Source organism: Culex quinquefasciatus, chromosome 3 (genome assembly GCF_015732765.1).
Source record: "Culex quinquefasciatus strain JHB chromosome 3, VPISU_Cqui_1.0_pri_paternal, whole genome shotgun sequence".
Taxonomy (NCBI): domain Eukaryota; kingdom Metazoa; phylum Arthropoda; class Insecta; order Diptera; family Culicidae; genus Culex; species Culex quinquefasciatus.
In genome coordinates this window covers 170,497,231-170,508,829 of record NC_051863.1, presented here as the reverse complement: position 1 = coordinate 170,508,829, position 11,599 = coordinate 170,497,231, and the positions used below count along the sequence as shown (strand labels likewise).

At 31.5% G+C, this 11,599-nt stretch overlaps 1 protein-coding gene across 1 annotated transcript in view; it reads right to left on the bottom strand.

Annotated features, from left to right (window-relative positions):
• The window catches only part of LOC6041452 (diuretic hormone receptor), a 148,218-nt gene that overhangs the window by 105,131 nt on the left and 31,488 nt on the right, over nucleotides 1-11,599 (bottom strand). Inside the window, exon 7 of the mRNA XM_038261350.1 lies at nucleotides 7,029-7,122. Within this exon, the coding sequence (XP_038117278.1) occupies nucleotides 7,029-7,122 (94 nt within the window). The remainder of the gene's footprint in view (nucleotides 1-7,028; nucleotides 7,123-11,599) is intronic.

Here is an 11,599-nt window from a genome sequence, read left to right as displayed (position 1 = left end):
GCATGTCAATAATTTTAAATAAAAGCCACATTCATATACAACAACTTTTCCAAAGACACCATTTTGCTAGGTTGCTTCCTTATTACGTTAAAAATAAGATTTCAAAATATCTACCGAAGTACTGGCAGTGTTGGCAAGAAATATAATTTTCACCACTTATTTTGAAATGCCTCTTTTAAAAACTCTGTATCTTTTCCAGAAGCAAGATAGGACCATACTTTCTTGGGGAATGTTTTAGAGGACATTCAGGGCTATACTTCTACGGGGTTAGTTTTTAAATTGAGTGAAAAATGAAAATTATAAAAATCAAATTGTAAAAAGGGTTTTCCATACAAATTTTCATACAAATTTGAATCGCTTTGCGGAAAGCCGGGTCAAATCAATCGCTCCCAAATTTTGGGGGTTGTTTGGGGGCCCAAATGGGACCGGAAAATGCCTGTTCTGTAAAATCATGTCGAGCCACCCTAATCCAAACCTTTTGCATTGTTTTAAAATAGTTTGCATTGATTTTACTTTGTGACGTAAACACCATTACGAACACCATTACGAACACCATTACGAAGGAAAGCATTTTTATATTACTAGCCTTTAGTATATCGAAACCATTTTTTCCAAAAAAATAAATGATGAAAATTGTTTTTTTTTATTTAATAATATAAACATATGTATGTTAATGTTAATAATATGTTTCAATAAAAAACAATTTTCATCAAAATTTTGAAAAAAATTGATTTTAAATATATGTACACAAAAATAACCGATTTTTTTACAAATTCTCTTCACAAAAAAATATTTTCCAATAGCATCATTTTAATTTTTAGAAATTTTTAGAAGAGTATTTTACAAATGCTTAATTTTTACCATTAATTGCTGAGATGTTGGCATCAACCCTTTACAATCCAACCCCGCCTCTAGACGGATTTCGACAAAAATCCACTTTAAAACCAATTTTTGATCTTAAAAAATGGATTGTTAAAAAGACATCTTAAAAAATTAGAATATTTTAGGGTTGGAAGTTTGACTTGTTTTATGTAACTTTTAAAAAGTTTAAAAAAATGTATTTTTTTCTGAGGTCAACTTTGGCTGTGTTTTTCACTAACATTTTTCATTTTTATATTAAACAAAACATCAATTTTTATAGTGCCTCAGACTATGCCTCTACGCATTTTTTTACAATATAAATCAAGGGTCCTGATTTTCGGTTCAATGAACAGAATCCACTCACTCATCGCCTATCCATTCGCCACCTATTCTACCCGCTAGCATTCATGAGCGAATGATACTCGCAAGCAGCCAGCGAGTGGCCCGAACTGTTCACTCAGCGAACAAATACATCGAGAAAATATTTGCCTACTCCGTCGCTCGACGACACTCACACTACCATGCTCAGCGGAGAGCCATTCTCACAAAATGCCAGCGCGGCAGTCTTTTTGTCTTCACGCACTCAGTTTGCCATCAATTTGATTTTTTCTTGGTGGAAGTTTCTTTGAATGGTGTCTATAATGTTATGAAATCAAAATAAATGCACAATTTGATTGAAAACATTGATTTTAGGCAACCCAAATCAATGAGTATAACGCCGCGCATCAGATAAAAAATGTATTCAGTTCAGAGTGATCGGTGACGTTCGGCCTGCCTGAGCCGTTCGGAGACTGAGCCGATCAGAGAGAGAAGGAGAGTAGAAGAAAGAGTGATCGGGAGCGAATGGTGTGATAGTGACAAACAGTAGGAATTCATCAGGGCAGTATCGCGTCGCCTGCTATTTGTGCTCGCGAATGGAGTGGTTGATTTTGAGCAATCAGGACCCTTGATTTAAATGATAATTGTATAATATAAAAAGTGAAAGACAAGCAAAAAATTTAAAAATGGCCCGTATTTCTCTATGGTTCATAAGTTGCGGGTTATTATCCCTAAAACAAAAATCTTTAAAAACAATTTGAAAAAATGAATTTTATTTAAAAATCGGATTTTTCCCGTGTAAACATTTTTTTAACAATCCTCATACTTTGCCCAAGACACCGAATCGATCAGATGATTTCGTAAAAAGATACAGATTTTCGAATATTTATGTACCGTTTTTGTATGGACAGCTGCAAAATTTATATAAAGAATTGTATGGACGAAACAATGACGCAAAATGATTCATAGTCATAGGAAATCTTTCAAAAAAGTTTTAACCAAATAAGGCCGTTACAAATATTTTTTAGAGTTTATGTCTCTTTGCTCTGAACAGGGGAAAAGAAAAAATAAAAAGTTAAAACATTGAAATACAAGCCACAGTTTTAAAATTTGCAAGAACAGAGTGTTTTAAAATGCATAAGACACTTGTCCACTTGTTTTGCAATCATAAGTTTCCAAAATATGCTAACATCGACGTAAAAAAATTGCGAGAAAAAAATGTTTCAGCGATTCTGTACATTGGAATTTCACTAAAAAAAAAATCAAAATATTATTAAACGAGCTCAAACATGCTAAATATGATTATTAATGCTGAAAAATGAATTTTGGATTGTTTTCAGTAGATCAGACTTCTATATCCATTAACATTTTTAAGTTTTTCGAAAAAAAAAAAAATTTTTGCCCTCTGATTTTTCGAACATAATTTGACGGGAGAGGGAGAAAAATATTTTCAACGGCCTTATAAAAATCATAATATGTTCTTGTTTATGTTCATAATGGCAAGATATTTTGCTTCATTAATAACTGTCACAGTCATGCTGTAAGCATCAGTAAATCTCAGCATATTTTGTTTTGTAGCAAGCACAGAAATGACAGATATTAATGTTGCAGTATTTCTACTCTTTTCTGCACTGAATCCCTGAAATAAGACGTAATAAACACCATTTCTGAGGGTTATTCTCAAATCCAGTAACGATATTAACAGTGCAGTGGCAATGTCAAATTACCCTATGCAACATAATTTGCAACTCCAATGAGAGCTTGTCAAGAAAAGCACACTTTCATTTCTCACTCTCGTTGCAAAACATCTCACACTGTTCTAAATGATTCAGTTGGCCATGACTCTTGATGCTGCATTTAATCTTTCCTTCCCCCTTCTAATCGACTAAGTGTTGATGCTGGCATCTCTACTCGAGTGTAAGGGTGATGGCAAGAAAAAAACACAAACAAAAAACAAACAGTTGAGTGTGATTAACGACTGTTTCCAGTTGTTTGTTTGGTGCAATGAGGTGAAATTTCGCTCCAGACTATGGAGCAGAAATTTGGGTGGAAAACTACTGTTTTGAGCTGTTTGGTTGGTTGTGAAATATGTTTGCTAAATGCACCGTTGACATTTTTTAAGTATTTTTCATAATTTATATTTTTGTTCTAATCTCCTTAGTCCTCCTGAAATAATTCTTTTATGAGTGTATCAAATTATATATCTCACTTTTTGCTTAGTGCATTCAGATCTGTGAGTAATTTGCCCGCTCTCCCGGAAAGGAAAAACTTTTTCCTCAAATCTCCCTGTTTAATCTTGAACCAAAGTCTTTTCCACTTTTGTTTGTGTACTCTTTTGAACTTGTGCAGGTAACTTTCCAACAGTGCTCGTATATGATAATAATTGTTGGCAGTTTGTTTTAGTGGCAAAGGCACCCCTACCACTTCCCCATTTTCCCGCTGCTAGATTTTCTACCACAAAAATTGCACCGTCCTTGGTTTGCTGCTCCAAGTGTTAATGAGCAGCGAGTTGCGTTTGCTAGGGAGGGGAAAACTTTTAACGAAATGAGAAATTTTAATTACAGTTTTGGTTTCTCAACGTGGATGAACTGGAAAATGATGGCTTATGTGCTGTAGGAGCACCTTTGGCTGATTACTCGCTAACTCATTGTGCAGTTTTGGGGCTTCTTAATTATGATAAATGGAAATTTTCTTCTCGGGTTTAGCTGGTTGAGACAGGTTGAAAAACATTCAGAAGCTATTCTTTACAATTTCAAATTTTGAGACTTGGTATAACGATATTTTTATGTTTTAGTTTGGATGAACTTTGTATGTACTTTTTCTATGACTTAAAAATATAGTTTTTCCATTCAAGAAAAAAAACTACAATTTTGACAGCTGTCTTTAAAAAAAACTTTGAAATATTCAAAAATCTATGTATTGAGAACGAATTATCTAATCGATTTGATGTCTTCGGCAAAGTTGTAGATATTGTTAAGGGCTTCTCAGGAAAAAATATCCTTTATTTAAATTGGAATATTCTTAAAAATGTTAAAGATGACAAAAATTAAATGTTTTTAACTATGACACTTGTTCGTAAAACTACTTTCTTATTTAGTTTTAGAAGTCCTTTTGAATTGTCAGCAGGGATATAAGATTTCTGAACATTTCTCTAGAGTATTTTCACACCTTTGTTTAATTTATCGAGAAGCTATACAATTATCTTTATTTAAATCTAGAAGGTTTTTTTTTTAATTTTTCCTTCTCTTGCCAAATCCATTGTTAGAATATCCAATTACATCAAAATGAATTATAGTTCAAATCATAGTTGAAAGGAACTCCAAAACTCTATAAGGTTATTAGAAATACGGAATTGTTAATTGATTATTTACTAATAAAATAAATTGAATTGAATTGAATTGAAAAAAATTGAATCTTTATTTAAAAAAAGTTTCAAGTTAAAAATAAATAGAAAAAATGTTCTAAATTTACCTGAAAATATCCGGATTTATTCAATTTCATTTTAATATTATCCACTAATCAAATGGACTGAGATAAGCTGTAATTGCATATTCCAAGCTTCATCAAAATTTCACTTTGCTCTAATTTCACTGCCGGCCAGTATCGATGTCTCCAAGCTCTCTTCTGCTGACTCCATAGAAATCCCAGCAAGCTTACTACAGGAAAGCACAAAGGCGTCTGTATACAGCAATTCCATTTGAAAAGAGCCTAAACCGAAAAAAAGTTCTCCGAATGGGCTCAAAATTTTTCTGGGGATTCCTTGGCCAAAATAATTAGATCCGTATTTTTTTGTTTGGCCATTAGGGTGACCTACATCGTGCTAGGGTGGTTTAAAAAATTGCAATTTTCGTCATTTTTCGCAAAAACCTCTTTTTTGAAAAATCATATCTCCGCGTCATTTCATCCGATTTTAGCTGTCTTAGACGCAAAAGAAAGGTGATGAGTTTGGCTATTTGGGAAAAATAAGAAAGAAGAAGTTTCAAAAATCTAGCTTACCATTTGAAAAAGTCGCATGAAAACTTAAAATGGCGTTTTGACCGTGGTTAGACCAAAGAAATGTCTGAAAATGATTTTTGAAAATAATAACTGAATTTTTCAACGCGCCACGTGCAAAAACGGGAAAATGACGAAATCGGCAAAAAATCAACTTTTTCCATTAAAACTGCGATAACTTTAAAATTTCAGTGATTACCAACATGGCGGTGATAAAATATTGAAAAATTCATTTTTTATTTAATAGACAATCAACCATTCAAATTTAACTAAAATGGGGTCGCAGAACTCAAATTGGATGTTTAGAGTAATAAAATAAAAATAAAACACGAAAAATAAAATTTGGTCGTGATTCGATTATCCGAAGTCTCATACAAATCTTCGGATAATCGAACTTCAGATAATCGAAATTTCGGATAATCGAGACTGGACTGTAACAGTTTTTTCCATATTTTTTCTTGATTAATTTTGAAGAAGAAATATAGCTGCATTTTTCCTAAATATGATAAAGCACGAGTTGTTTTTTAGAATTTACGAATTCGGTAAAATTTTACGTAGTTTTCAATTGCTAAGCGATCGGTAAATTGAAAGCAGCAATTTCAGTCTAATTCAGGCTAATTAATTACTAATTTTCAAGTTCTCCATTCCCTTCTTTAAATTTGAACGTATTGGTATCAGTTCACAAGAATCATAATTTTGGCTTTAACACTCAACAGAATGCTAATTTTGATTAAAAATAATATATTTTATTTAAATAAATGACCAATCTTTTTTTCACAAATCAAAAATAATTAAAGGAGTCAAATAGTTTATTCTCGTTTGAAAAAAAGCAAAACTCACAAAAAATTTCAATTGAAATCCTTAAATGTTTTATTATTGCTTTAAAAGATGCAAAAACCCTTGTGAATTTTTTATGAATAAACATTTTAATTTTCAAATGCTGCTCACGTTTGAAAGAATTCTTAATTTTCAATTACCTGTTCAGTGTTCATGTTAGAAAAATTAAACAATTCTTATTTTTGCGTTACATAATAAAAGAACGATTAGGATTAGCAGTCGTCTACATAGTTTTTTCATAACTTTCAAAAATACTCTGAAGTTTGAAATTCTCGATTTGGTGTCTTCCTATAGGTTTTGCAATAATAAAAAGGAACGAATAGCAGTAGCAAATTTACATTGATTTCCACAACACATGGCCCAGGTTGTGTAAGTTATTGGCAGTTTGGAATTGGAAGAATTATTAGTTAGAAAATATAAGAAAAAATTGAATATCACAGTTTTGTATTGTTTGGCATTATTTCTTAAAATTATTTTTTCCTAAAAACGCTTACTTTTTTATTATTTTGTACACTATTTGAATAGAGCTTAATTTCTATTTTATTTTCAGAAACTGGAATAAATGAATTATATTATTGTGTAGTTTTCATAAGTTTCGCAATCATGTACAATTCTTATCAAAATTTCACTCAAGTACTTTTTGATTGCAGATTCGATTTTACATCGAAAAATGAAGTTGAAAATTTTTTGCGACTAATATTTAGATTTGTGAAAAGTGAAATTAAAAATCATCAAAACTTGATTGCCCAAGACACCAATTCGATCAAAAATTTCCTTTAAAAGATCAGATTTTTGATTTTTCATACAACATTTTTGTATGGACAGCTGCCAAATTTGTATGGAAATTTATATGGACAAACTAATGATGCAAAATGGCTTCTTTGGGCATACCAAAGGTGCCAAAAGTTTCAGCCGGAAAAAATCCAAAAATCGAATTAACGAAACCTCAGAGAATTGATCAATGGTAAAGTTTGAATTTGCGCAATGAAACTGACAATAACATGAAAATAATCAAATACTGGCATAACTTACCATATCCGATGGCCGCGTACATGTTGAACCGCAGATTATCGCCGGAAAACGTTTCCACAACCAGCATGTACAGATAGAGTCCTAAGGGAAAATATTAGAGAGTAAATAGATAGAAGAAACATGGATTAAAGTCATGAATCAGTTCATTTTATGGCGAAGATAACACCACACCACAAGCCAACACAGTTTGAGATAAAGTGTAACTTTGTGAGCGGTTCCAGGTGGGATTGACCTTGCGAGGATGCAACTACTTCCTTTTCCCCCGTCGCGATCTCGGATGTGAACGATAAGGACTCGCTGATAGCCAGGGAAGTTCAGTCCGAGGTTGGTCGATGAAGAAGAAGCAGAAGCAAAGCGAAGCTATTGAACGTGTTCAAGAGTCATTAGGTTCTGATTTCATCGCGTTCTTGCGTGTGACGTGACGACGATCGCCTGTCGTTGATTGGGGCTCGCTTCTCGGGACTTATTAAGGGGGGAGGTTGTAGGGGGTGGAGTATTCTTTTCACATCGTACTTTATCCATTAGCCGAGTTTTCGAAGGAAGTTTTCCGTGATGGTCAATTCGAGCGCAGGGGGTTCTCAAATCGTTACAAACATATACCAACATTTCAAACTCAAGGAACCACTGCAGTCACAGTCCGCAGTGAATCGAGCGAGTGCAGTGCAAAAAGCGATCCACGAAGCTCCACCGAGTTTGGGTTAATTCCGAGCGGAAGTGACAGTTTGAAGGTTTAATTATACCGCAATTAGTTCCCGCAGCTGCTGGCAGCACTGCTCTGACTACAAAGAGCAATATAGATAGAGCTACAGGGAAGAGATCCAGCACAACACAGCTGTCGAAGCAAAAATAAGAGACGAGTAGCAGACGTTCGTCCGTTCGTTTGTCGTTCTGTGAATGCGATGAAAATGGAACGATTGAGGAGGAGTTGAGGGTTGCAAAAAAAGAAAGAAAACAGTAAAACAGTGCAGTCTCCATTTGCGGTACTACACAGCTTAGAAAAGCAGCATGGCACTCTTCCTCTCTCTATGCCTGCAGGGTGGGTGCATCGACGCTTTTCCGCTCGTGTGGTTTTTTACCACAGCAAAGTCAGTATCAATTTTCATTAGAAAGGCAACGCTGAGGATGTGTTTTTTTTTTCTAACTTTTCTCGGGATTTGACCAGGATTACACTGGGCAATGAAAGCTGAGTGATTATCAGAATTGAAAAAGTATTAAACATAAATAGAAAAATATATTTCTATTTATGTTTAATAATTATTCAATTCTGATAATCACTCAGCTCGTGATTAAAGGAATGGTTTTATCTTTATTTTTTATTATCAAGAAATTAGCACAATTAGTTTCAACTACAAACTAATTTTAGTAGTTTTCCTCGTGAATATGCATTGTTTTTGTTTTTTTATTATGAACATTCAAAAAAATGCGTTTATTGACGATTTCCTTTTTCAATACCATAGCCGTATTGTTAAACTGATTCGTTGGCGTCGACCTGTCAAAAATTTATAGCGCTGAATACATTTCCATATTCGTTTTGTGTGATCAATGTTGTATTTGATTTGGTAGATTTTTGACAGTACAATGCCTACGATCTTTTTCAAACCTCTAAAGCCCTTGGTTACTCCAGAGCACCACTCATTTTAAACTTCAAAATGAAATTTCTCGACTGCTAGCCATTAAAATTTCAACCTGACCTGACCATCAATTCTCAATTATTTGCAGCCAGAAAATGGTGATGGTTTGGAAATTTGGTGTCAAAGGGACTTTTATGTAAAATTGGAAAAACTGGTGGCGTACTCGAAATTCCTAAAAAAACATTTTGCATAAAAAATCAAAAAGTAACTTAAATTGGAAATTTTAGAAATTCTAACTTCTTTTGGGAATAAAAGAATTTCTTTTTATTTTTCGGATTCTAAAAAATAAATCTGAAATGTTTTGAAAATTCCAGTTTTTTTTTATTTTGGTTTTTCAATATTTTAGGATTTTTAAAAATATTTGAATATTAAAAATAAAATAAATAATAATTATGAAAATAAAAAATGACATTTTTTTAGAAATTTAAGAAATCTTGAAACTTTAAATGTTTTAAAGATATAAATAACTTCAAAAATTTAAACTTTTTTAGAAATTTTAGTAATATAAGACATTTTAGGTTTTTAAAATAGTAAACATTTTAAAATTTTTAGATATTTTAGGAATATGAGAGAGTTTAGAAAATCTTAAAAGCTTATAAATTTCAGAAATTATATTTGGTTTATAAATCTTGGATTATTAAATCTTTAAAAATTTTAAAAAAGGTCTGAAATTTGTATTTTTTAATTTTTTTAATTAATTTTTAAGACTTTAGGAATTTTAGAAATAATAGAAAGTTTAGAAATTTTTGACGCTTTGCAAATTACAGATATTTTAAATAATTTGCAGATTTAAGCAGTTAAAAAACTATCATTAAATAAAATCATTTTTTTTTTATATTGTGAGTAATATAAAAGAAAAATTTATTATTCAAAAAATGATATTTCAAATTTTAATACATAATAAAAAATCTAAATAAACAGCTTGGAAAAATTAATATTTTCAGAGGCTTATTTTTTCTATGTTTTTTACTTTTTTGGAAATTCATTTAAGAATTAAGTTTAAGATATTCTAAATGTTTTAGAAATTCTTAGAATTAAAACAAAATTTAATGGCATTTAAAAAACATTTCTTAAAAGAAAAGCAATCCTGAACCAAATTATTATTTTTGAAATACTTTTATTAAAGAAATCTGAAAATTTTGCAACAGTTTCAATTGAAAATTGGATCAACAGATTCCGAGATATCGTCAGTAGGAAATTACAGGATAATTAGAAAAAAATCATTTTAATCGATTCTTTGTGAGGCTGTATCTCAGAAACTGTCCGATTTTCAAAGTTCCAAAGAGAAAATTGTATGACATTTTTAAGCTCATCAAAAATATTTTTAGGGAGTTTTTCTTTCAAAAGTATTTTTATAATGCAAAAATATATCTACAAATAGCTTTAACTTAAAAACGGTAAATTTCATCAAAAATTGTAAAGTACTTTTCGATTGAAAATTTGATTATACCTCAAGTGATGATTTTTATTGTTTATATTGTCCAGGTATTCGATATTTAAAAAAACAAATTTAAAAAATGGCCATAGCTCAAAAGTTGTTTTTAAAAGCCCCTAAAACATAAAAACCTGAGCATGGGTAAATAACAAGGGAAATGCGTAATAATACCTTTCTCTGGTATCAATACCAAATTTTGGTATTCCTGGACCCTTAAAAATTTGTCTTAAGGATTATGCAAGAGCAAAATGTGGTATCATACCAATTTAAGGTATTGTTTTGATATTGCAAAATTGCAGAATTTGTCAATGGTCGAACACCACATTTTGGTATTATTTTGGTATTAAAGTGTTTTACCAAATTCCTCTGAAACTATGGGAAAATTTTGACCAATTTTGACAAAATAATTAATTTTGCGCTAAAATGATGTCTCAAAGCGAATGCTTTCATTGAAAACCGGAAATTTCAAACTTGATTTTAAACATTTTTGATATACCCCCTACAGAAATGACTTGAAATTATGGAAAATGTTCTAAGTCAGGATGGCACATTTTGGTATTATTTTGGTATTAAGGTGTTTTATCAAATTCTTCTCAAACTATGGGAAAATTTTGACCAATTTTGACAAAATAATTAATTTTGCGCTAAAACGAGGTCTCAAAGCGAATGCTTTCATTGAAAACCGGAAATTTCAAACTTGATTTTAAACATTTTTGATATACCCCCTACAGAAATGACTTGATATTGTGGAAAAATTTCTAAGTCAGGATCCCACATTTTGGTATTATTTTGGTATTGAAAGGTTTCATCAATTTTCTGAAACTATGGATTTTTTAAATTTTTGACGAGATAATTAATTTTGCGCTAACTTGACTTGAAACCCAAAAATGTTAAAGCTGATTTAAATTTTTTTGTGATATACCCACTAATATTTTTTCAAAAACGTTGAAATTTTTCTAAGTTGGGATAACCAAATACTTTGAAAAACGAGTCAATCAACAGATTATTGAATTTTGGTGAATTTCAATCCAGTTTCATTTTCATAATACTTATTTTTCAATCTTGTTATTTTTCAGAAGCTTCAAGAACTTCAAGTACAGCCGTTCATCAATGACAAATGCATTCGGTGTGGTGAAGAATATCACTAAAAACAACATGGAATCATCAGGTGAGTAGATTTGGTTGTTGCATAAGGATCATTTACGTTTTTTCACTAACTGCAACTGCTGCACTAAAAATGGTATGAAAATAGCAAATTTTGGTATTACTTGTGCAAATACCAGCGACCAAAATGTGCTCTTGGTTGCCCAGTAATAGATGGTAAAATACCATGAAATCAAACCAATATCATGTTTGTGGAAGACCACAGGAATACCAAAATATGATTTTCCAAGGGCGGGAATACCTAAAATTAAAACCATGACAATACCAAGTTTTGGTATTCAAGCAATGTTCAAAAATCCAGAAGACCTCAACTTGGTATTGAAATGAT